Consider the following 27,925-nt stretch of genomic DNA (forward strand, 5'->3'; position numbering starts at 1 on the left):
CATGGGTTACAATGCAATAAATAGCATACAGACACAAACACAAAGTTTCATTTTACATCAGTATACATCCTAAACCAAAAACTGTAAAAGAATAAATAGACAGCAGTTGGTATTTCTCCCAATGTACTGAAGGGTACGCAATGCTTCACTTACATGGCAAGTTTCCTTTATGGACAATATAAAAAAGAGAAAGTGTGGAAATAGTACATAACTAGTACTTACTCTCACAGGTGTTCAACGTTAAATATGGAGTTAACACACAAAAACATATGATTAGCGATCCACCTCCCACCCAAAAAAACCCTGCATCGACCATGACAACAACATAAGGCCATAGTTAAAGGTGAAATTTTGGTTCTCAATGGGGAGCGATCAACACAAATGTGCCACACGTTTCCATAGTGACTGCATCACATTTCCAACTTTGTATAAGAACTGCACTTTATACGTATGACCCGTGATGTTTGCCTGAAGAAGCTTAAAAATGACTGCAAAAGTCTTTACTAAAAACAAAGCATAAACTTAGTACCATTATGTAAGAAGCTGCACAGCAAGAATGCCATACAACGTATGTATATATTAAATAAAAACGGGGAGTAGTACCAGTTAGTCACAAGTCTGAATGCAGAAATCCAGACACCATCATTTGCTGGACAGCCAGTCTGTACTATAAGTGACAATTTACGATTTGGCTTTACATGTTCTCTTCTTACTTGGAAAGAAGCCTCAAAATCCATGGGGGACACTCAAACATTAGGTATCTGTCTGGGTCCTTTAGCCTGACAAATGCCAACAAAACAAATATCTATGTGGTTTGTGAAAAAATCCATTTGACACATTGAATCTGCACGAAATACCTTATAAAAGTGAAATAAGAATACTGAAACGTAAAAAAAAATAATCTATATAACAAACACCATGATATGTATACTGTACATTTCCCGAATAACAGCCACAGATATGGCTTGCACCAGGCTTGCCCGCTCTAAATTATGTTTTTTACTTCCCCAGATTTTGAATTTCTTGAAATTTTCTTAAAGGAAGTTCAAATTCAAGGCTTCCCATTAGTTTTATGAAATAATAGTTTAGGAACCTATTTATATTGAAAATAAGTGGGAACTTTCTGCTTTACCCAGTGAAGATTTGTGTAGGTACAGGATATGCACCTGAGAGAGCTTAGATTTAAAAATAATTGTACATTAAAGTTTAAATCTTCCCGGGATTTGAAATGGTACAAAAAAAAAAAAAAAAAAAGGTACTGTTCCTCCTATAGCACCAAATATATCATTGTTTTCAAAAAGTAAAAAAAAAAGTGACAGAGCTGCTTACGTCTAAAGAATACAAAGAATACAACCTATGTCTCGGCTGTAACAGCACTGAAGCTACATAGCATTACATCATATCCAAATCACTACTCTCAGTTTATCCGGACACGCGGATATTATCAAAAGCGTGACACAGCATGAAAACAAGGAGTGTATTCATTATCCCGGGGGCTTGTGGAGCTGAAACCTTTGCACTCACCACTTTTTACTATGCGTTATGGAGGGCCAACACCAATGGACTTCTCCTGCGTTGAGAAATGAACTAGCCCTGCATAACCTATGCGGTGAGATTTGGTTCCATTGAACAGTTTTATCACAGTGTTGAGCGCAGAAATCAGCGTAAGGGTTCAACGACAATGGGAAAATCAATTTAGGAAAAGATTTAGATAAACATTGCAGCACACGTCCCAGGTCACACACAGATACGTGTAGATCTTGGCTGTAGCTTTGGTGCAACTTGGTAAGCAAGATTAAATGGCATGTTGTAGTGATCTAATACATGGGATACTCGCAGAAGAGGTATTATGGATTTTTTTTGTGACTTGATTTATTGTAGCACATCTATCATGTTAAAAGCCTATAATTACAGTGTTGTTTGACAGTTGTTAGTAAAGCTCGAGCCAGGCAGCAGGTACTAGTAGTTCATAGGATTGTGTTTTGAAGCTACGTGTAAATCGTGCACAGTTTTGTTTCAATTTTTAAAAACTACTTAGGGGTGAAAAAAGTACAATATCAAAGGCACCTGTGTTATCAAAGTTCAAGAAGGCAAATTTAAGAAGAATGGCACTGACTTCGTAACTACTGCGGGGCAAAGATGAACTGGTCGGTCACACGGCAGCTGAATTTCCCAGACATCCAGGTTGGGGCGGCAATAACACACCACTATATGGTAAAGCTGAATTACTTATAGCTATTGAACATTGTGATGGAGATATCAATAGCGAAGACACGTCTCACAGCCTAATGAACTGCGTTAGTGGGGGAGATATGCGGATACTGTAGTCCTTTAACATGGAAACAGAAGATGGGTCAACTCCTAGTCTATGGTGGGGCTTAAAAGAATGAACAGAAACCCAAAAAACAGAGAGCTGTGGAACCCATCAACCCAAGGTAATTGAGGTTTTTTTTTCGCTACATAAAAACAGAACGGGTAAAACAGATTATAAGTTTTCTAGTGTGAAGTCTGCTGGCTTGATGGGATATTGCACTGTAAAGTGGAGTCGATTCAAATGGAAGCATTTATGTGTTTACATTCAGTATAATAAGTCTACGCAAAATAGAGCTGTGCAACCAGGCCTGGAGTGTACCTTTATGTGTTTAGGGCTACTGGGCAAGACAACTTTATCCGATTCTACATTTCACATTATTGAGCCAAACATCAGCGGCCAACGTGTGAAAGTATCCCTTTCAACATTCCCAAAAACACCTTGAATTTAAACCTTTGCAGAATACAAGAAATGAGCAACATGAACTTAGACTGTGTACCCCAAATGGCATCATTGGGAAGCACCGGCTAGAGACAAGAAACCAATTGGTATAGTCAATACATCGACTATTCAGGGGAAGAGTGAGGAGGAACAATAGTAAGAGTATGGAGACAGTACCTTACTTGTTGAGCATAACAGCCTAACTCAGTAAAAACAAGAGGAGCTGAAGAGGAAAATAAGAGAAATTATACAGCTTAAGGGCTGACAAAGTGTTTTGCCATGTAGTTGATGGTTAAATGATGTTAAAACGGTTCCCATCGGATGAATATCTATTTGTATACTTCGTAGAACAAAAAACGAAGGCGAAACAAAGACCAAAACCAAGTGACTTCACTATTACAACAGAGAATGAGTTCAAATAAATAAAAAAAATACATAATCAAGAATGAAATAACAGAAATGTACACTTTGAATGTAACAGAACATACCCATTCCACATTTAAAAACAGGTAAATAATAATAATGTTGATATATATATATTTTAAACACCCTCGTTTAGATTTGTACAGATGTGAACTGTACCAACATTTCACACTCTCAAGCCAATCAATTTCTTGATTACATGGGATTTACTGATCCAAGGCTGTGTTTTCTTTCTTTCAGAATATTTATTTTTGTGTGTGAAATTTACGGACACTGACAGAGCCATTTATTTACATACAGCTACCCATTTCTATAGTGTAAACTATATTCTAATCCAGTACCGGCATAAAGAGGCTATAAAAAGGAATCTTCTGTAGCTGTATGCAAATAACGGCTTGCAACATTCAGCGGGATAAGCGATAGTACCAATCAGTAACTCAAGCCCGCATTAAATGTTTTTCACTTGACAATTCCAAGCATATCCCATATGAATGGCAGGAGGGCGAGCAGCAAAACCGACGCTTGGCTCTTTCCTCGGACCATCAAAGGGCTATACATTTTGCAAAGTATAAAAAGATTGACTAGTATTGCTCCAACTTGTATTAATGACCGTCATGTCTAACATAGTAACAATGCTTCATCATCACTAGTTTCGTTCTTGAGAACAGCTTCCAAGCAGGTATCCGGGATCCGAGCGGTATGTACAATACCGCAGCATTCGCATGGACCATCGCGGCCGCATGACCTCATTCCTTGAGGCGCTACATTAAAAGATTGAGTTGTCCCTTGACCCTGATCAGAAGCAAGGTCCAGTAAGGGCCTTGTGCAGTCATTGAGATCAAAGTCTAATGCGGGGTTTAACATTTCTACATCGTCGTCCTCTTCTCTTCTACTCCCACTACTGTCAAGCTGTCTCAATGGACTTTGGTTCTGGCCAGCAGAGCTTGACCTCCCAAGGGTAATGCGCACCCACCGCAAACCTTGAGTCATTCGACTAAAAGCGCTACTAAGCTGCTGTCGTGCAGGACTTGCAACAGGGGGGTCTGAGGCGGGGATATCTCTCCTGCTATCGGTTGTGCTGGTGTTAGATGTTTGGCTGGAAGTACCCCCACCTACTGTGGCTTCAACAGCAGAAACAGGGGGAGTTTTCTGAGGCAACGGAGCAGCAACTCCACCAACTGCACCCTGTGCATCTCTCCTTTCATTATCTGTATCAGTTTCATCAGATTCTACAGAGAAGAGTCCTCGATGTGCATTACTCCTATCTGTTTCTCTGCTTGTGCTCTGGCTAGTAGAATTATCTCCATCTGTTGAGACCAGTGCTAAAGATCCTGAATTACGCGATCGCACAAAATTGAAAATTCGATTCCAAATATTAGTTGACCGACCCGCTATTGGAAGCCTGATTGATGTAAATCCAAGCTGTGATCGAACAGCAAGCCTCAGGTTCTCCAAAACAGAAGCCTGCAGAGGCAAAACACAAAGGGCATTTTACAATCGACAACAATATACAAAAAAGGCTATCTTTAAATCTGGAATTGTGAAGACGTTTAAAGCGACAACATAATAGTGTTGAACTAGTTAAGCAAAGGGTGCTTGCATTGAAAGTTGGCATCTAGTATACAAACATCTTCCCAAGAAGGTTTTATGATGAAGCTGCATGAACAGGTCATTGTTTACCTGGTTAGGTGAGCACACCGGAAAGTCTTCAACTGGTGGAATTAAGCCTTGAGCAATCAACTGCCCGTAGGATGGAGGGGCTTCTCTTCTTAACAAATCGGCCTCAACTCTTGAAAGCTGGGTTTCAAATGATCTGTAAAAACAGATAATAGATAAGAAATTGAAGACAGCAGTTCACATGGTCTGATCACCAACAACAACTTGAACCTCTCCATTGTTTGTCTCTTCACCGACTGCCTGCACGCATCAGGATACAAAAAGATTAAAAAGGTTGTCTTTCTCCTACAAAGCTCTTCACAACAGTTCCTTTCCTACCTCTTCAAATACACACTTACCTGGTCCATCTATTCATCTGATGATTGTCGCCTGTACTTTGCTCTAAAAAAGACTCAAGGGCTACCCCTATACTATGCCCTACCAGCCTTATCTCCCCTGGTCTCCAGTACTTAAAACAAGAAAAATCTCTCACGAACCACTTCCTCAGGAAAGCCCATCACCAGCTGCCCACGGCTTCCTAGCCTCACCCCTGCTGCCGAGTGTCTCTCACCGTTCCCTTTTACTTATCAGTCAGTATCAGTAGGATTATTTAAACAATGTTTACAATGGATTTATTTATATAGCACCATCACATTCCACAGCACTGGCTAGGAAACCTCAAACACCCTGGTATAATACCCCACCTCTTCCTAGACTGAAAGTTCATTCAAGCAGGGCCCTTGTCATCTTTTGCTTCAAATGATGCATCTACTGGTTACTCATTGCACAGCACTACAGAATATAACTAATTTATACCAATACAATGTACATATAAAACTTGGTTCCATATGTTTAGAGCTTCAGTGAAACGCACTTGCATGATATAAAACACCATTCCACTAACCTGCGCTCAAACATGCGTAGGGAGTAAAGCTTGCACGTGCACCCCAACGCAATAACCAGCAGTAGCCCACAAATAAGACTCCCGATCACTGCCGCAGTGATGACTCTCGTAGGCACGATCACAGGGCAATTTTCCTCATCGCTACCATCCCCACAGTCATCTTGGGAATCACAAACCCAACTTTCAAAGACACAGCGGTTGTTTTTGCAGTGAAAGTTTCCTGGCTGGCAAAAGAAGCAGTTCTTCTCGTCTGACCCGTTTGGACAATGGTTCTGGTAATTACAGCGGTCTGAACGTGGATAGCAGACCCCGTTTCTGGAACAGGGGAACTCATCCTTTTGACACATTGTACAGTTTAACTCATCTCTTCCATTTGGGCAGTGCCAGTATCCATCACAGCGTTGTTGCTCAGTGTAACAGCCCCAGTTACCACCGCAAGGAATCTCCCATGGTAAGCAAAAGCCATCCACTTGGTACGTTGCATTAAATCCCCTTGCTGCATTGACCTTGTCAGCACAAAAATGGACTCTAATCTGTCCTGATGAAGAAACCACTGTAAGTGGCGCATGAGAATCAAAAGCAGTCAAGACTCGCAAAAGCTTGGGGGGATTTTCCTCCAGTCCATCGTATATTTTGACATAGTCCCCGTAGCCAGTGCCATCTAATTTAAAATCCGTAAAGCGCAAAATGACTTTTCGTCTGTCCCCGGTGTCAATAAGCCAGGTGCAGTTGCTGCCGGGCGGATAAAAATCAGGATAGTTTGGGGAGCTGAACGCGCCGTAGAAATATTTCAGCGACTGCCCACAAGTGGGCACATCACAATCTATCTCGTCTCCCAAGTCCAAGCAGTCGATATTCCCATCGCACCTTAAAGCGTTCGGGAGGCAGGTGTAGCCTTTGGTGAAACGCGAAAGACACTGAAACTGGTTGTACGCGCAGGGCTGAAACGAAGACAGTGTTGGATGACTAGCTTTGGAACAGATTTTTTCATCAGATCCATCGCCACAGTCATCAATGTGGTTACATTTTAGCGTTTCAGAAATGCATTTTCCGTTGTCACAATGAAACCGGTCGCTTGCACATTTTGTTTTTCCTAAGGGAAGAAAAGTGAGTTTTTCATGAAACTTATCTAAGCAAAACAAAACATTAAATAAATAATACATGTTTAGAAATAAACCCCTCTTCCGCTAGTAACCCAAATGTACTGAACGCCTAATTTTAATGAACATTAAAAATGGATTTCTAAGAAGGGTTAGTCATTAAATAATACTAGGGACTGATGTTTCTAACGATGCGGTTATAAAAGTCTTTGAATTCCAAAGTGTCACTGAAAATAACTTTTACTTTGGATGAACTGTAGAAATTGTGAGGATGCAGGTGCCCCCGGTACATACCGGTGAAATAGGATAAGAGAAAGCCTTTTCTAGAAATACGACTGTCGGAATGAAACTTGATCCATACGTGGTCCTGCGCGGAGACATACGGCTGCGGTATTGTAGAACCACATGCCCTTTTCCCATCGTAATTTTGAGATTGACTAATTGTTAACCAGTCCAGGTTGCACGATTCCGATGCTTGGATATCAAATTCTTGAAAGCTGAAAGAGAAACAAAAAATATATTTATATAAAGATTTATTCAAATAACTGGGGGTTTTGGTTGACTTCAATACATCTTTAGAATTGACCGGTGTTTTGCTTGTGGCTCGAAGAGGTCCTTGTGTTACATTTTAGATATAATCCACCGGTGATCTTCTACCACCAAATTCTCTTTCCAGTAAGTAAACAGGATCTGTATTATGCTATACTGAGCACATCCAAATGATTTCTCTGTGTGCTTTACTGTCACAATTAGATCAGGCAATTCCCAATACTCTCCCCTTCCGACTAATTATAATAATTACACACTCAGTCTGTTACTTTACACAGCTTTGTATAATAAGCTGATGGGTGGTAAATCCAGGGACCTCTATCTACTAACACATCTCACTACCAAGCCCTTACTTTCATTAAAAAAAACCTACATATTCTGCCAGTTAGTATTTCTGTCCATAAAGAAATCCCGAAAAGACCCTTCAGAGTACCCCATGCTCATGAAACGTTAATTTAGTAAGACACTTGCGGATCCAGTACAGAAAAGTTTAATAAAAATGAAATTAATCTTATGGAGACGATTTCATGGAATAATAACAAAATGTTCTAACAAACAGAGGGTCATCTGCGTCTCGTTAGAAGTAATTAGAACTGCATTTTTTATTACGAACTCCCCTAGCAATTCACACAAGCATCTGTTAAACAGGGTCAGAAATAATCATTTAAATTAGAAAGCAGCAGGTAGGGAATGTCAAGATTACTCTCCTCGCTCCTTTTTGCCACAATTTGATTCCATTTCTGTGGGATTGAAGCGCATTTTTATTTGTTACAGCGGAATGGACCCTTGAGCATTAATCTCATAAACACAAAATTAAAATCCACATTAATAAAACAAAAGTCTAGAAGGGGGAAAAAAAAGACAAAAAAAAACCAGACGCCTGTATTTTACTATCTCACAAAATAGATATACAGGTGGCTTTTTTAAGACGGGACTGCTGAATGTTAACAGGATCTGTAGAAGACCTTAAATATTAGTAAACCATATGTAATAATGACCTGATGGTGATGACTTCATCGGGGTTTGCCTGGATAAACCAGCTACAGTTGAGTTTGGCAGGATATTCTAGAGGCCACCCAGGGCTTGTTATTATACCACTCCGCTCTCTGATTTCTTCTGGAATCCCTCCGCAACCTATAATAAAAGAATTTAAAAACCATAATCAAACAGTCAACTAACAGAACACCACAGATGCTGCGACATTCCAAAGGTTACCCTTTAACAACATATGGAATCTTTTCACGCTTTCAGGTACGTCCGTCTAAGTAAACTCCTTACAGGATGATACTACCACCTAGTGGAGTATATTATGCAGTATATCCACACCCCTGTACACACATACACCCGTACACCCACCCACACGCGTGGCAAATATTCGGCACATGCGGTCTTCTTTGTTATTGTGCTGTAAAAACCTTATTAATTTCTTAGTATTATGTTCAGGGCAACCTTATGTCTATCCCATGCACATTTAGGTTCCTCATTGTATTAACCCCTACAGCCCTGCAAGAATGCCGTTTAACTTACCTAGCGCTATCTCAGTAAAGTAACCTCCTTACATTTAACCAACGCGTGCTCTTTTAGTTCCCGTACATCCCTGTGCAAACCATGTGAAAAAAGATGGGTACGCGGCACATCGCACGTACCGGTGTCATCAAACCTGACAACACACACGCTACGCAGGTACCTTATGTTGTGCTGATATATAATGCATCAACAGAGATATGCACAACAGCGGGATAGGATAAGTTATATATACACAAATATTTTAAATAAACAACCAGAAATCCAGTAATGTGCAAACATAACTACATTGGCACATTAAGATCTCATGTAAGAAAATCCTCAAATGTGTGCAATAATTTAGTTTCAAGGATTTAGCAGTGACCCATCAGCGCCATTTTGCATGAATCTCAGCGATACATGGCCCTGCTTCCACACGCTAGTAGGGTAACCCGTTATAAGGCCGTGCGCCATGTTTTCACTTTACCGGGATAAATGGAACATCGACCCATCAGATGTGTTGGAGGCTAATAGTGAGGGAACTTAAACATGCGATAGAACTATTCTCGATCTAAGAGAAGACCAACGACTAGCTAAGGTCTGAGCCCTTACATCAGGAAAAACGGGCCGGATGTCTCTTACCTGCCATCAAACTCTATGATTCTATGTCATGCCAGGAACATGATTTTTCCGTTAATTTAATAAAATCAGTAAGAAACAAAACAAAGACTCCAGTAGAATCTTAGAATTCTGAGTAGCCAGCTTAGAATGTCCTGCTATTTTTATACTAGTGCAGGATCTCATGTATGAAAAAAAACGAGGAAGTCAGTTTAAGGCAAAAAAAGCAAAATCAGCTAAGAGTCAGGCAGCTGTCAATTTAATCCTCCCAGAATATTTATATTATGTGGCTGCCTCGGCTCGTCTAAAATGCAGCAATACTTCTTACGTGTTAACATTCTACATTTCATTTGCGCATGCAATTTAAACAAATCGCACAAAAAACTGACTTACCCACTGGGTGACCCGAGACACGGACGTTTCCTGAATGCCCCGCAACGCTACAGCGGGCTGGGGGAAAAAAAAACAAATATTTAAATTAAAACATCAAACAGGCATGCTGTTCAACTCAGAATATTATTATTTAGTATGTTGGGCAGATTATTTTATTAAACCTTCTAAATGTTATATGTAACAATTACAAAGCCTTTTTGGTTCACACGGCAACAGTCTATCAAGTGCCACATTTCAATTTCAGAGTTCCTGGCAAAAATATCAGCGAGACAAAATTTTGCACGATTAATGAATTATTTTCGGGTGGGTTTGGGCCAATCGACAGTACGAGGAACAATGCTGCTAAAATCGAGTGACTTTCCTCACTACACTGAGCTGATCCTTTATGGCAATGCTAACGAAGTCCCTTCCTCCATAGACTTTCATTAGTCAGAGAGTCCGGCAGGGCAATTAAAGACTAAGCCATTCTCAGAATGACAGGGACAGGCGCTATGCTTAACTTCCACAACTTAAAGAGCAACATTTCAAATTAGTTTATGCAAATAAGAATAAGCCAAAATTGTAAACTATTTTTATGATAGAAAACAATATATTGTTTCTTAAATCCAAAGGAAAAATTGACGGATTAACTAAAGAAAAGATTTGTGGCAAAGAGCTCATTTGATGCTTACATCATGCGCAAAATGCGTTTCTAAAAGAACAGTTAATGATTGAGGGGGCAGACAAGTCAGATTGTTTTTAGGGATAAACGTCGAGAACAGCGCATGTGATCTTACAAGTTTATAGTATAATGCCGCGTGTAACGAAGTATCTTTTAGACAGCGTGCATGTCTAATTTTTATAACCTTCACAGTAAATAGCATTAAGTGGAAAAATGACAAAATTAAACACACTTATTATCTAAGCTTGTGCTTCGTTTGGAGTACTGTTCTAGCATGCGGAGATCCTCTGTGTTGGGGTTTTATTTCCACATTCTGGTTTGGCTGCATCCCGTTAAACATAAGGAAGATTACTTGTCTATAAACCGGTTAAAGTATTTATAATGACATGGAACGTTACTAAAAAACTAAAAGGTGATCGCTAAAAGCTCACCCATAAATTACATGCCCCAACCTGTCCTATAATATATATTTATAACGCTGCCTACTACCCCTTCCCCGTACGCCTCTGGAGCTATCATTCCTACGATGCTCCGACAAAGACTAATGACAATGGCGGCAATCTCTGCACCGTCAAACAAAGCAAATACTTATTCATATATCAAATAACACCAAGAGTACAGCTGTTAACAGCCCAACAGACCAAAGACTGGAACCCATCTTATTTCTCTCGGTTTCTCAAAGTAATACTTCGTCAACTTAAATTTGGTTTGTTTGATAAGTACATCGTACATTACTGCAAAAAAAAAAAACAAAAAAAAACAAAAAAAAAAACTCCCCCACACATTTAAGAGCCCCAGTAAAAAATTATCTTTGCCAACTACAGCAGTCTAGCCAAGTGGATTTGGTGCGGGCCGCGGGGAAGGTTTAATGGGCTATTTCGGCAGACGCAGCCTAATGTTAGGGAGGCAGAAGACAAGTGAACAAGCAACACGGCTCAGACTGAAGAAAGCCAACGCAATGAGACAGATTGCCCCTGTGGCCCCTGAAAATGGCCATGGGTTCACATAACAAACAATGCCAGTTCTGACTTTACGTCTGTTTAGGGTTAAACAATACAGCCTCTTATTTTCTCGGTTGGGAATGGCATTATCATACTTCAAAATGACTTGTGTGTTCTTTATAGGATTACGTGGGCTCGGCCAGCGTGAGGTCCCCCGGTTAGAATGCCGTATTCACAAAATTCCATTACGTAAAACAAAGCCAGTTACGCAAGTTCACCACTTTCTAGCATTTCTTACACAAATTAGTGGGGAAAAATAATAAACGGGACTCTCCAGCCATCACATGCACTTTTATACATGACAGCTGAGTGGTCACCCTTGCAACTGCCCCCCCCCCCCATGTACTGGCCCGTTTTCACACATCTCTAGACTCTCGGCCAATCAGCTTCAACACTATCTGCGAGGGTTTCTTGGGTTTAACAAGACGACCCGGTGCTCCCCAATTCATTTCAAATACATAAAGCAGCCAATAAGCGGGATGAAAGTGAGAACGCAGAGGGGGTGCTGCGCTGCAGCTTCTTCTACAGATAAGTTTTTTTTAACTGGTTGAATACTGCATTTTAACTGGTTAAACATGCATTCTTCTCTGGTGATGCTGTGTGGGACGCTGGCGCTTTCCTTCTAACTTTAACAGACTAATACTTGTCACAAATCCAAAAAATATGTATTGTCATGAAACAAAGCAAGAATTCAGCACATACCCAGCAAACGCCATTCAAAAAACACATATCTAAGGCATAAATATTGTCGGCTCCGTCACACTCTGGCCATTCATCGCTCAGCCCACCACTATGGCAATGTACCCCAAGGGATTCAGCTCCTCGGTAAGCAATATAGCCATGAAAAATTAGATAGGACTCGCCGAAATTGGGGTAAATTGACGTGGTGGGCTAAGTAATATATGGGCATACAGCGTGATGGAATATTTACGGGCTATGGATAGTATTCGCTGGGTATGCGCTATATTCTTGCATTATTAATTGAGCAGTAACCCAGGAACCTGAATGTGTTTGCCTTTTAGCCGGTGCGCTCTCGTATTGTTATATACTTTATTTATGGTTATGAAACAGAAAGCATGTTTACGTAGAAGATCCCGACTGATCAGGGACTGGGAAGGATTCGTGTATATAGGGAACACACGTAAGGCTTGTTTTACTTCTCTGCAATGGTAATGAAATCACGGAAACTCAGCCGTGAGAATCCACGCTACGTATTTCAGAGAATATTACATTTTCATCACCCGCGGCTATAACTGAAGGACTTACGTCTATATTGTAACTTTGTTTACCTTATGTAATTAAATGCAACATTATTATTATACCAGATTAAAAGGAGCCAGCTTGTAACTGTTATCCGACCAGGGGATTTGTAGCCCTTGAAATGAAGCCAAGTATAATCTACAAATATATAAAACAAAGGTAAGTTATTTTATATCCTTAATATAAATTGTTTCGTCATGACCTACTTGTTATGTCCATTTAACCGACTGTACAGCACCATGGAATATGAGGGTGCTATTTAAAAATCGAAAATAGTAATAGGGAAATGTTTCTAGGTCAGAGTTATGAACAATACCATGCATGCAATTTAACCCTTTCCAAGGGGGACATACAGCGCACTCCACTAGTATCAGCAAAGAAGGATGTGAAAAAATGTGTTAAATTGTTTAGCCTTTTCTGATCTTTTCATCAAAGAATAAACCAAAATACCCAATCTCTGCTGTCATGGATATCAAACAATTTCAGACAATATCAAACACAACACAGGTTCATCTAAAATAAAAATGTTGAAATATGTGTAGCACAATCATTGGCACCCCAATGAATTGACATGACAAAAATATATTTGATGTACCGTATTTGCTCGATTATAAGACGACCCTGATTATAAGACGACCCCCCAAATCTTAATATTAATTTAGGAAAAAAAAGAAAAAGCCTGAATATAAGACGACCCTATAGGAAAAAAGTTTTACCAGTAAATGTTAATTCATTTAAACACTTTTTTAATAAAAGGTATGCTTGAGAAAAATATTTTGGTTTTATTTCCTTCTATTTTCCAACCTGCCCCCCAGTTATGCACATCTGCCCCAGAAGTGCCTTATACCCCCCTATATGCCACTGTGCCCCATGATATGCCTTTTAACCCTCTAAATGCCACAGTGCCCCATGATACGCCTTTTAACCCTATATGCCACTGTGCCCCATGATATGCCTTTTAACCCTATATGCCACTCTGGCACTTAGAGGGTTAAAAGGCATATTATGGGGAAGAGTGGCATATAGGGAGGTGTAAGGCATTTCAGGAGGCAGAGTGGCATTAAAGGGGTTAAAAGACATTTCACAGAGCACTCTGCCTCCAGAAATGCCTTACACCCCCCATTTAACACTCCCTCCTCCAAACTTACCAGTGCTTCTGAGTTGAGGGGGGGGGGCGCATAACACAGGAGGGTCCAGGTCCCCTGCATCTGAGTCCCCGGTGCTTAGTCCGGACAGCATGTAGAGCTCCACGTGAATCGCGTAGAGCTCTACACGCTGCCCGGACTAAGCACCGGGGACTCAGAAGCACCGGTAAGTTGGAGGGGGCATAACACAGGAGGATGCAGGTCCCCTGCATCCTTCTGTGTTATGCCCCCCCCTCCAGCTTACCGGTGGTTCTGAGTCCCCAGTACTTAGTCCGGGCAGCGTGTAGAGCTCTACGCGATTCACGTGGAGCTCTACATGCTGTCCGGACTAAGCACCGGGGACTCAGATGCAGGGGACCTGGACCCTCCTGTGTTATGCGCCCCCCCCCTCAACTCAGAAGCACTGGTAAGCTCTACACGCAGCCCGGACTAAGCACCGGGGACTCAGATGCACCGGTAAGTTGGGGGGGGGGGGTAACACAGGAGGATCCAGGTCCTCTGCATCGCTGCGGGGGATCTGGATCTTAGTCTCATAATCAGACCTATTTGAGGTCTGATTATAAGATGACCCTGATTATAAGACGAGGGGTATTTTTCAGAGCATTTGCTCTGGCAAAACCCTCGTCTTATAATCGAGCAAATACGGTATATTTATACTTTTGCATTTTTATTACACCTGAGTGTCTAGGAATATTCAAATGTTCGACCATGACTTCCCGTTTCACAGAGGTATAAATATCAGGCAACACAGTGGATAAGACCAAGGGATGTAGCTGTGATATGCGACAAAAGGTTGTTGAGCTTCACCAAATGGGAAGTGGCTATAAGAAAAAATGTCCATTCCCACCATTAGGGCAATAATGAAGAACTGGAAGTGTTCTGAATCAACCCGGAAAGGAAGCCTCATGCGTCTTTATTGTCTCAATGCACTGAGAAGAGGATGGTTCAAGTGTCTTAAAACTCTCCAAGGAGCACAGCTGGAGAACTGCAGAAGTTTGTAGTTTTGGACACCTCAAGAAGCACACTATCTGAGGTCACCTAGTTGGTTGGAAGGGTTTCAAGAAAAAAGCCTCATCCATGCTATTCTCGTCAAAAAACAGACTAAACCGTCTTTGGTTTGCCAGACACTGCCTCTGCCAGAAAGCTTAAAATGAGCCGTGGTTGGATCTTCCAGCAGGACAATAATCCAAAACATACATCAAAATCAACACAAAAATGGTTTAAGGGCCATAAAACCAAGGTCCTACCATGGCCTTCCCAATCCCCTGACATGAACCATGTGGGGTCAACTGAAGAGGGGAGTCCACCATCATCAACCTTGAAATTTGAAGGATCTGGGGAGATTCTGTATGGAGGAAAGGTCTCAGATCCCTTGCCATGTAGTCTTCAACCTCATCAGGCATTATAGGATAAGATTCAGAGCCGATATCTTGGTAAAGGGAGGTAGCACAAAGTATTGACTAAAATCGGTGCCAATAATTGTGCCACACATATATTTAACTTTCTGGTTTTTAAACAAACATGTGTTGTATGTGCAATTGTTTGATATCCATGACAGCTGCATATTTGTTAATTTTTTGAAGAAAAAGATCAGAAGGTTAATAAAAACATTTTCTCACAGCCTTTTTTGCTCATATTTACCAAGGGTGCCAATATTTGCAGAAGGCTCTGTACATAGTCTGGTTAACTGCTCTTCCATGTCCAGACCAAGAACCTATGGCAGTCTTTAGGAGACTTCATTAAAAAATTATAGTTGAGAAAATTAAATCCAATAACCCGTAACCTCTGTCACATTTTAAGGCAGGACAGCTGCTTAATTTCATAGTTTGTAATTGCCTGAATTATACGGTACATGACTGGGATGGTGAAGTAATTATGGTGTAGCACTGACGCTGTGTTGAGGGGAAAATGACTGCAGTTCTATCAAGGATAGACTCACAACCTGTAGCAGTTATACAAAGGGTTAAACAAGTGTGATGGCAAAGGCTTCCCGGCAGCCATGTGATGCCAGAGGAATGATGAATACTCCGTTATGAGGGGAATGTAGGGATCGCTAAAGCAAGCTTCTGAAATGATATTTTACGTGGCGACGACATCCGTCGTGTCTGAACCGATCAACGTTTTGACCAATATCTACGCGTTTTTTTCTTTGGACACAACAGATCTCATCTCTGAAAGCAGCTCCGGTGAACTATAATGCCGTGGGCGCCAGGGATTTGTGCGGCAGCCCTAAAGACCGATTTACGCAGTCTGCAAACAATACAGACGCTATATATTATATACACAGATATATATTATAGTACTTTACAAAGGAGAGTATGGGGCAGCTATCAATTCAATTTTCTCAATACCTGCAATCATTATTCACAGTTTTGTGTCACTTTCTCTCATTTATCTACCCCCGCCTCATACTCTGGAACTGCCACTTACATGCTCCTTATATTACTTGGACCTCTCACCGTTTTTATCTAAGCTATTCATCAATCAAGTCTAATACACATAAAGCTCTTCATTATGCACAGCTCTCGGATTTCTCTGTATCCCATCACAACCTCAACCTTCTCTACAACACTTGTACCTCTTCTCTCTCCCACAAAGATGCCAGACTATGGCTGTGGAGTCCATTGTTTACACTCCACTAATAAACATCATTTACTTCAATATTCTTACAATAATCTCCTCTTTTAGAAACGCAGTCTCGATGCTTCCCTTCAGTCTTGACACAACCATTCTTTGAATCCGCGGCCATGGTTTCACTCACAAACAAGCTTTCTCCGCTGCTGTACGGCTGAATATCTGAAGGGTCTGCTCCACTACAAATTCCTCCTTGAACTCCGACAATCTCTTTTGCTAAACCGAGCAAGTCCTAATCACTAATCAGCTATAATTCCAACCCACGTGCCCTATTCTTGTTCTCTCTAACACTTTTGCCTTCCTGGCCTTTTTTTCACTCCTCTATCAGCCCTCAACATTTTGTCGAATCCTCCATACAGAAGATTAACACTATCCACAAAATCCCCTGCAGTCACTTATCTCACGCCCTCCAACTTACATTTTTCTCTACTCCCCATGTTACAGACTATTCACTATCTGCTCCCATATCTTCCCACCTTATTGATATTTTGTCATCCTCCAGAGTCCCAATTCCGATATTTAATTATCATCTGGCCAATTTTCCAAACATTTAATAGCATCTCCTTTGTATCCATGTGTCTCTAAAAAGGGGTCTCTCCCAAATATCTTTATTACTGGTATCAAAGCCCCAGGACACTGTCCTAGTGCTTTTTTTTTTTTTGTTTGTTTATGATATATACTCTTTCCCTGGAGCAACTAATATGCAGATGACACTCAAATCTATCCCTCGCGGCTACAGCACGCCTTACAACATGTCTCCACCTGGACGGCTTTTTGATTACTAAAACGTAATTTTCAAATACTGAGCTATCACTGCTTCAACCCCAATCCATCCCCACACCTCACTAGTGGATGGCTTCGCTATTTACCCTGCGGCAACTGCACCTCGTGCATGGGAATCTTCATCTTATTTTGTAGAATGCAGAGACAAGATACCACTTAAATCTGCTCATTTTTCTCTCACTCTACATCAAAGGTACTAGTGCTAATCCACATTAACGATAATAAAATCTACAGTATACAAAAGTAACAATAAGACTTAATGGCATACAGAAGGAGCCGAGAGCTCTACGGGAATAAGCTTACATCCTTCTGAAACTCCCTACCCCCAGGCACCTACAAAGCTTCAACTCTCCCTAATGCGAAAAGCAAAATAAAGGAAAATACTACAGCGCTACAATAACAGAGACATTTTCTTACATGCACCTGGAACCCCGTAAATTGCACTTGCCGCCTCCTCCATTATCTGTATGCCCACCCACTCACTACCACTAATTAGACTGTAAGCTCTGCTGGTCTTCTATCCCGACATATGCATGCCTATTGTACCCAGATCAAAATCTCAGTATGACTGCTTTAAACTATAAAGTGCATCTATGAGTGTTATATTAATAACAATACACATGCACACAAGAGACATTGTACAATTAAGAACTCTGGACTATTTGTATGGATTCACTCCAAGGTCACTCGCTGGTACAGAAGTATACCAAAGGGTGAGGACCAAGCCGTGACAGCAGCGAGATTGTAGCCCACAAACAATATTAAACAACCATTCCTATAGCTTTAGATTTTTTTTGCCAGCTTATATCTAGACCAGGCATGTCCAAAGTCCGGCCCGCGGGCCAATTGCGGCCCGCGTTCCGGACTGATGCGGCCCCCAAGTGAGCCACGGGACTTGGCGTCATCAGCCGGCGCAGGGAGAAGGAAAGCGCGAGATCTGGGCTTTCCTTCTCCCTGCGCCGGCACACACAGCCACACACAGCCACACAGCGGTGGGCGCGGCTTCAGTGTTGTGTGCCGGGGTCTGACAACAAACCCCGGCGCACAACAGCTGTTGCCGCGCGGATCGCAAGGGAGCAGTATCGGAGGTATTTACCGGACATCCGGCTTAAAATCACTCAAGGGAGCCGGATGTCCGGTAAAGACCTCCGATACTGCTCCCTTGCGATCCGCTCGGCAACAGCTGTTGTGCGCCGGGGTTTGTTGTCAGAAACCGGCGCACAACACTGAAGCCGCGCCCACCGCTATCCGTGCCCTCTGAACCCCGTGGCCTCGGAAGAAGAAGGAAGAACTGAAGAAGAAGAGGAGCGAAGAGCAGGAAAAGGAGCTGTAAGGAGAAAAGAGGAAAGGTAGGAAAGCATACAGTGAGAGTGGATTGGTGTATGTGTGTGGATTGGTGTATGTGTGTGGATTGGTATATGTGTGGATGTGTATGTGTGGATTGGTATGTGTGTGTGGATTGGTGTATGTGTGTGGATTGGTGTATGTGTGTGGATTGGTGTATGTGTGTGGATTGGTATGTGTGTGTGGATTGGTATGTGTGTGGATTGGTGTATGTGTGTGGATTGGTATGTGTGTGGATTGGTATATATGTGTGGATTGGTATATATGTGTGGATTAGTGTATGTGTGTGGATTGGAATGTGTGGATTGGAATGTGTGGATTGGTATGTGTGGATTGGTGTATGTGTGTGGATTGGTGTATGTGTGTGGATTGGTGTATGTGTGTGGATTGGTGTATGTGTGTGGATTAGTATATGTGTGGATTGGTGTGCGTGTGGATTGGTATGCGTGTGGATTGGTATATGTGTGGATTGGTATGTGTGTGGATTGGTGTATGTGTGTGGATTGGTGTATGTGTGTGGATTGGTATGCGTGTGGATTGGTGTGCGTGTGGATTGGTGTATGCGTGTGGATTGGTGTATGCGTGTGGATTGGTGTATGTGTGTGTGGATTGGTGTATGTGTGTGTGGATTGGTGTATGTGTGTGTGGATTGGTGTATGTGTGTGTGGATTGGTGTATGTGTGTGGATTGGTGTATGTGTGTGGATTGGTGTATGCGTGTGGATTGGTGTATGCGTGTGGATTGGTATGCGTGTGGATTGGTATGCGTGTGGATTGGTAAATGTGTGAGAGTGATGGGTGTTATGCTGTACCATTTCCAATGTATTTTTCATTATATAATTATGCTCTAAAGTACATCATAACTCCCATCACTCTATACTGTTCTATACAGTGGCAGAGCTGGGAGACAGAGGCCTTGCACCCCCACGCAGGACTCCTGAAAGGTAAGTGAACTTCAAAGAGGGAGAGGGTAGATAGTTAGGAGGGGTAGATAGGGAGAAGGGAGTGAGAAGGGGTAGATAGGGCAGAAGGGAGCGAGAAGGGGTAGATAAGGCAATCATACTCCTATCATGCCAAGTCTGCGACTGCCTCCTGGAATCTGGGTATGCCTGGGCATGATAGGAATGTGATTGCTGTTAACAATTATATATATATATATATATATATATATATATATATATATATATATATATATATATATATATATATATTGTTATTTAATTGTTTTGTCCTATTTTGGTGTGTTACTTACTTTAAATAAAAGTGTTAGATTTTTTTTATGGTGTGTGTGGGGGGTCATATTCAGTTTCGGCCAGGTAGTTTTAAAGTGTGTGTGTGGGGGGGTGCCACATACAGGATCCGACCTGGGTGCCAAATACTCTAGGTACGCCCCTGCCCTCCCCTACACAATTTCTTCATCAGATGCCCTTGTGGCTGTGTGTGCCGGCGCAGGGAGAAGGAAAGCCCAAATCTTGCGATCTCGGACGTCGCTAGATTTGGGCTTTCCTTCTCCCTGCGCCGGCACACACAGCCACAAGGGCATCTGATGAAGAAATTGTAGGCAGTGGCGGAACTACCAGGGTCGCGACTGCGACCGGGCCCTGGAGTTCTGCCAGTCAGGGGGGCCCAAGGGGTGCTGAGCGGTTGCTGAAAAAGGAGAGTGAGAAAGGGATAGATGTGGTATGCCGTTTTCAATAAACGTTGCATAAAATAGTTAATTTGCATTTCATTTTAATGGTTCAGAAAATGTCAGGCAAAATGGTCGGCCCTCGCACATGTTCACCTCATCAAATCTGGCACTCTTCGAAAAAAGTTTGGACATGCCTGATCTAGACCATTCACTGATTTTTGTATCGCCTCTTACCGAAGGCACCGTCCTAATAATCCTTTCCATAGAGGAACACTGTTTACAAAATATGCTTTACATATAAGCCTCTCACCTGGAACACAAGACTGGGGTATGAGCCACAAATGCTTTCACATCAGACTAAACGAGCAACTGTATACGGATGAAATATGTTATGTGGCAAGGGGGGGGGAGGTGTCGGAGACAGACAGCTGCTTAGTATCAGAAAACAGACACACTGCTTTGTGGCTAAGAAAGAATCAAACAATTTCACCACCAAGACATGACTAATGTGTATAAAGGAAGTGAACCTTGGTACTAAGAATTATTTACATCGGTTTTCCGGTAGAACTTTTCAGCTATACCAACTGTTTCTTCTTTTACAGTAACTACAGAATCAACCTCACACTTACAGAGGAAAAGCCTGAACTCTTAAATATATTAAAACACTTATTTTTAACCCAACGTGGATGTGGGCCCCTCGCAGCTCTTAGCAGTAGATGGACAAACTCATGTTAACCACACAGTACGTTGGCTCATCAAGAGCGGAGCGAGATGCTGAACTAAAAAATTCTCTGTGATGCTATAGAACATTCAGGCTCATAAGAAATATTTCAAAATACAAAAAAATAAAAAAAGCAAAAAAGCAATTAGTAAGGTTGAGAAAGGTTTCTTCCCATTTCAGGAACCTTCGCATGATCACAAGTTATTTGGCACTCTCCGTTTCAGCATCAATGGATGTTCAGAAACGGTCTCAGCCCTTCCTGGTTCTGATGAAAGATATTTCCAGCCACGAGTCGTGGGAAGGTCAGACGGCATGATTGTCTTTTTACTGTAACTGCTTCCAGATGTAAGCAGTAACTGTAAAACTACTCACAAGTCAGACACCCATTCAGGGCTCAATATGATGCGTCTGACAGAAGCGGGCTTTGTTAAGGGGACGTTTACTGTCCTCGTCGCCCTACTCTAGAAGAACGCATATTAACCGCACTCTGTAGAAGCTGCAGCTGCCCTCTTCCATGGTTTTACGATTCTTGCCTTTGCTTGGATGCTTGAAGCGGAGCATTAGTGGCAGGAAAGTGTTCCCATTGGAAGCGATCAGAGCACTTTGTATACATGTGCATGGGGGCGCGCTGCAGTGTCCGTCAAGTGCTCAAACGGAATAAAGGGTAAATTTCTTCCGCAAGGCATACAGTTTAGATTAGTGAAAGGGGCAAATGTTCCTGGGGTGATTCTGCAGGATTTCCTCATACATTCTGCAAGGGGGACATGACAAAAATGCAAAGGTACCACACAGCTATCACACGCATACATATTTTAAATACATTATATTATAAAACTCGGCAGCCGTATAGTAACAGGAATTAAAACTAGTTCCTGTTCATCTATCAACGTACACAAGCAAATTACAGAGAGCTCTCTGCACTAGTTTGTACAAGAAATAAAATGTTTTTTTTTCTGGGAAGCTCCTGTTTCGGAAATATTACACACCCAGCAGCTACATAAAGTTTTACAGGTCGTTCTACGCATCCCGAAACCTCAGAATCTCCATCCAAAGGAAGGCATCAGCGCCGTGCCTATAACATGTAAAAATTCCATTCTAATAGAATGTGAACCAACCCAGAAGTCCCAGGTAACAGTCATCAAAAGAAATTGTATCTACCTACCAGGCCTGGAATTTGAGCCATCGCTGCGAGAATCTTGCCATTATGGCTCATATCTTATCCACGCAATAAAGGCAAGTGCTTGGTGTGCAATGGCAGGTCGTTTGTGTATATGTCTGTGAGTCAGTCCAATGAAATGGTTCCTCTTATTTAAATTCTCATTTGATAACCTGGGGTGAGGGTCAGGCCCTGATCTAACGGAAAAGGTATTGCGCAAGCAAACCAATCCTGATAAGCTCCCAGGTAGGACGCTATCTCTCCAACCATTGGGATACTAAAAACATCTTCATGTACTTCACAAGGCAATTGACTTTTGGTTATAAACAAATAACTGTTACGCTTCAGCATTTAAAAGCCAGGATATATTCTGTACAGATAAATAAAAAAAAACGTTTATCGCTGTGTGAAGAATTTATCCACAGTAATAATAAAAACATCTTTTCTACTTTTACATTCCTGCAGATGACTCCAGAGCTTCACAAATAACAGGTTCAAAATACAGCAGCTGCAATTTCAGCTGAAATTGGATAACCTTGAACAATGAAAAAAAAAATGGCGGACGTGAAATAATGCATTGGCAGTTTGGCACCGAAGGTACATTTTTTGGAAGACATTTGGAAAAGAAAAAAAGAAAATTTTATATTTACAGTAATAAATGTCACTTTTCCAAGGCTGTATCAAAAATACCAAAATAATACAGTACCACTGATACTCATGTGGGAGGTTGGGGCATGCAGTAAGCTCTCAATCCCAAGATTATTCAGCTACAAAGATGAAACCATTTAAAGCTCTGACCAGGTATGGTTATCATTGAGTTGTCCAGGGTTTAAGTCGCTGAAGACCACTTTTCAGATGAGAAATGTATATTAATTGGATAGCTATCAAAAGGAGGAGTAAGACGGGTGTCCAGTGAATGTAACCAAACCGTATAGACACAGAAACAAGGGGTGATGGGTTCACCTTTAAGAAGAAAAGCCTAGAAAACCAAGCGCTGATGAATTAATGCTTAACTACTATTAAACAAACGACAGTTCCAATACAATTTCAAATTTGTTGGTTGCTCCCTTGGTTTCAAAAAAGTAAAAGATCAAAAAAAAAAAAAAAAAAAAAAAAAAAAAAAGAAGAGGTCAAAGGCCAGTTCCTCCAACAGCTAAAGGCTTACACTTTACAAGCAGAAGTGGTTTATTGAATTTAAGTAAGCCTAAAAGGTGCCCAACAGACTACAATTCATGCCACACTCAAAAGGAGCTTTATGCTCCACACTGAACACGAGACAAGTTACACATCAGGCATTCGCTCTTGGGTTAATTTGCCCATTAAGGGACATAGGGGTGATCAGCATTCACAAACCTAGGCTAAACACAGGCACAGTTAGTTCAAACCCTCGGAACAAGTAAGCCTTATTTAAGACCAAAGACAAAAGATTTAAGCAGGGAGGTTGGGTAGGTCACGCTGAAAGGAGGACAGACTGGAGCGAAGCAGGAAACCAACAGATGTCTCCAATTCCAACAAAGGGGGATTCAGCCTGAAATCATAAGGGCAGATAACAAAAGTAACCTCAAGTATGACATATAACCAGTCAAAAAAAGAATCTTTGTGCTCAGATAATTTTAGAAATGTATATACGAAGGAAAACTCAAATTATTAAGCGATCAAATTCCACGCAGCTGAATATCAGAAGTACTCAGAAATGAGGGGCACGTTCTTAAAACAAATATACCGTATACAGAAACAGAAAGAAAGACGATTTCAGAATGTTACGCAAGAGATCAGACTTATCCATCTTGTAATGAACAAGCCCCTGCGTGCTATAAAGAGCAGACATCAGTTCTTCTACAGTCAGAGAGACCTCCTTTTGCAGCATATCAAAAGCACTACAACATGTAGAAGATGCCGTGTTTTCCAATATTCATCTTTAGAAAGATGATTTTTTTTTCACCCATTATATGCACTTTAATCCATACATTGCTGAATGACAGTTATCTTTTTTTTCTTAAATGCATGCATTGAGGGATTCATGACTACCAGGGGAGAGCCTTCCAGCCGGCGACTGGCTGCTTCCTGCCGTCGAGAAGAGGACAAGTGGCGAGAGGAGAGCTTTTAAAAGGCTTTTTTTTTTCTTTCCCATCTACTTGCATGTAATATGCCTCCATCACTGAGGAGCATGCGCGAGAGAAGAAACTGTCTCAAATAACAAAAGGGATCTGAAGCGACGTTTCCTACCGCTGCTGGAGCGAAAAAGTGCGCTATCTGTATCTTCCTTTAGAATACGAACAAAAGTGAATTGCCTGCTGAGTAATGGAGCATTTTGTGATGCAATGTAAATGCCAGAGCCTAACTTTTATGCCATCATACATTCATCTTCACGGTTCCAAAAATATGATCTTGCTCCTAAAGTTCCCCAATTGGCTGCTAAGTTCTGCATACGTTTGTCAAGCTCTGTTCCCATATGCATATAGATTAGATTTATTTGGGAAACCTCTGAGGTCTAGAAAACATTTGTGACTCCACATTGTTTTCTATATGAACATTGCCCCCCAAACATTTCAGGAGGTTTTATTTAGCAATTAGGGTTTTCCTTGTCTTGCTCAAATACATCCTAGAAGAAGCATTTCTTTACATTTATCAACGTGATTACGTTATCCATGTAACAGACAACATCCTTACTAACCACATGCTGGCGTCACATCAGTTATAATACAAGTGGTTCACAAGTATATCTACCCAGAAGCTTTGCTCTCTATTTATGTGCACCAAACTAACCTTGTTAGGAAAAAGGAAAAAGGAACAAATGGCAAAAAAAAAGGGGAAGTGGAAAAATCCAGGGACCGTACAATGGAAAAATCATTATAACTAAAGATAAAACATCAACAAACCCAAAACACTGGCATCACGAGGAAAACAACCAAGAAGGGTCATCCCTAATCATGCCTGGCTAGTTTTTATATTTTGATAACCGAACAAAATCAGAGTGACTCGGGTTCTATGTTTAGAGATCCCGTTTCAGCTCCTTGACCTAGCTATAAATTATGAAGGGCCGAACCCAGTAACTTCTGCTGCTGGAAGATCTTTGATGGCCCTGTATGACAAGCGGTGGAATCAGTGAGAAGTCTTCAGTCTCCTCACCCTTTCATCTCTGCGTTATACAGGACTGGTTTGGCTCATCCTGCTGGAGAAACCGGCCAGTGTTCCCCCTTCATAATGAACAGTAAAGTAAGGAATTAAACCATAACTCTCCATTTAGTGAATAAACCCCTCTGTGTCAGACAGATGCCCCATACAGTAGGGTGTCATAAAAAGGAGCCTTACTCTGCTCGTTATGTTGTTACCTTGGACACATTAAATTGTAAGAGAAAGGTATTGATTGACTTGACTTTAACGTGTTTTGTATATATTACAATAAAAATATAAAATACATATGCAGACGGAGGGGGCATTCATCCGCAGATACACAGACTTATGAAAAAGTCCAGCATACAATAAATGCGGTGCATTTAAAACGCATCATAGCTACAATCTGATATATCAAACAACACGATAATCCATAGGCAGAGGGCGACACAAAAATACACTTCGCATAACATGACCTCTCTGCAAAAACGGCAGCCTGGCGACACGACCAAGTGGCAAATCAATCTCCACATTTACGGCGTAATCATTTAATTACGACTTTCATGCATTTAAACGATTGTTCACATTCCGTAGTATGAATCTTGCATACACGATAAAGGTTAAACATATTCATAGAATGTAAACTATGCTTGTGAAGCCGGCATAAACGTATTCATTCTGAAGGGATACATTCAAGATAGAGAGACAGATGTTGATGCTCCTTCACACAGCTCGTCTTTAGTGTCCTTACACTCCTTTGTAAGGAGGACCACTTGGTCCTTCTGGCCTACACAGAAGGACCGACATCTGCCAAAGGGACAGCTATATGGTACCACCACCAAACTTTCTCCAGAAGACAGCAAAGCTTTGTGGAGCTCGGCAGAAGTCAATTAACTCTTAAGACACTCAGGCAGCCTGTACCAAGCCAAATGTTAGCATTCATATAACCCTCCTATCTATATATGATGCATGATTAAGTGCCATAGCCTAGATAACACTAGAAGCTCTGCTAAACAGGACGGAACCTCTAGTTTAAGGCATTTAAAGGAGTTACACAGAGAAGTGACTGAAGGCATCACGTAACATACATGTAATCGAAAGCACGTGAAAAGGGGCAACAACATGAAAGGCAGGAAATTGAGGGATCAACAATGTCAACTAAGGCCAAAATAAAATGTACCTACTTTAGGAGCATTCCCAAATTTATTTAGTGACACTTTTTCTACAACTTAAAGAACAGAAGGAACATGATGGCCGTCTCCATCAGACCAACACAAACACAGAATCTGACGGCAGAAAAGAACCGTTCAGTCTGTTTAACCTAACATAGAGAGTCAGGCGTTAATCAGTCCCTGATCTTGTCTCAGATTCAGGATAGTCGTAAGTCTATCCCATGCATGTTTCCCTTGGTGTATTAGCCTCTACCACTTCTGCTTGGGGGCTGTCCCACGTATCTACCCCACTCTCCATGACGTGTAAATCCTTATATTACCTCTAAGCCCCTGACTCTCTGGTTTTAGATTATGACCTCTTGTTCTAACATTTTGCCTCCATTGGAAATGGATGTTGAGCTAAGGCACAGATAACTAAATGAACGCGGACAGACCCATCCCAAAGGGGCCAGGGATATCCCAGCCTAATATAAGAACAGACAGCTCACAAACGAGCGTAAAACAATACTCCTAAGCACCGTAAGCCAAGGAACAAGTTATACCGATCATATTTTACCCGGATCTACCCTCCATTCTACCCGATTGACGGGGAACATTCGGAGCCCTGAAATACAACGTTAACCACTGAATATCAGACCGTTGTTTTATAAACACATGCAGACGTTTAAATCCTCAACTTGGAATCTAAATTTTGTACGTCAATGAAAACACAACTTTTAAATAGAGCAACTTCGCTCTAGTTCTTAGTGGGGCATCAAAATTAATCAAATAAGGTTTTTTTCTTCTTTTAATTTAACAGAATGACGAAATATACAGGCAGCAGCATCAGAGCTGTCACAGTATACTCACCAAAAGTGATGAGCAGGAGTAGCAGCTGTGAGGAGACCCAGCCATGTAGAGGTTTATTGTCCAGTCCCATGACAGCCCAGGCTGCTGAGTGTTAGAAGCTTGGGGGCAAAAAGAAAAAACAAAGCGAACGCCGGAAGGGGTTATCCTGAGTAAGACGCAGCCGGTCGCGGTGTAAACAAGCGGGCTGCTCCCTCTAAACTGCGGTTCCCCCCACTTACTTGCCCCGTACGGGCAGCCGGTGAGGGTGTACGGTGCAGGGTAATGTTTCTGGCCGGCTAGGACCCCTTCCCTTTTTTTCCCCGACAGCCGCGCAGGCGCACTGCGCTTCAGGACGTCACGAAAGCCTGGGAGGGGGGGAATGCGTCGCGCTGGTGACGTAATCACGTGAGGCCGCCCACAATAGGCTTCCTGTGGAGTAGAGCGCGCTGTGTGCGCTGTCTGTCGGAAGTTAACGCGCGTGCTGTTAAATATTATTCTTTAGCAAAAGAAACTCATCGGTTCAATAGGAGTAATTGAAATCTTAAGAGGGGCATTTTGTCTTTACTTTACTCCTCATAC

General features: G+C 41.7%; 1 protein-coding gene across 1 annotated transcript; it reads right to left on the reverse strand.

Moving 5' to 3' along the window:
- Positions 1 to 3,400: 3,400 nt before the first annotated feature.
- Positions 3,401 to 27,684, reverse strand: LRP12 (LDL receptor related protein 12). The gene is made up of 7 exons (XM_053467336.1): positions 27,368 to 27,684; positions 9,899 to 9,955; positions 8,383 to 8,518; positions 7,130 to 7,332; positions 5,736 to 6,828; positions 4,856 to 4,988; positions 3,401 to 4,639 (listed from the first exon to the last, which is right to left on the reverse strand). Exons 1-7 carry the CDS (start codon positions 27,435 to 27,437, stop codon positions 3,794 to 3,796), a joined length of 2,538 nt encoding a protein of 845 aa, XP_053323311.1. The 5' UTR covers positions 27,438 to 27,684; the 3' UTR covers positions 3,401 to 3,793.
- Positions 27,685 to 27,925: the final 241 nt, after the last annotated feature.

This window comes from Spea bombifrons, chromosome 5 (genome assembly GCF_027358695.1).
Source record: "Spea bombifrons isolate aSpeBom1 chromosome 5, aSpeBom1.2.pri, whole genome shotgun sequence".
Classification (NCBI taxonomy): Eukaryota; Metazoa; Chordata; class Amphibia; order Anura; family Pelobatidae; genus Spea; species Spea bombifrons.

Bases quoted from the DNA above. Each gene is read 5' to 3' on its own strand.
- LRP12 (XM_053467336.1), bottom strand. From the start codon at position 27,437: ATGGGACTGGACAATAAACCTCTACATGGCTGGGTCTCCTCACAGCTG. The intron at 9,956-27,367 runs GTGAGTATACTG...TTTTTCCCCCAG, and splicing joins ACTCCTGCTCATCACTTTTG to CCCGCTGTAGCGTTGCGGGG. The intron at 4,640-4,855 runs GTAAACAATGAC...TTGCCTCTGCAG, and splicing joins CGGTGTGCTCACCTAACCAG to GCTTCTGTTTTGGAGAACCT.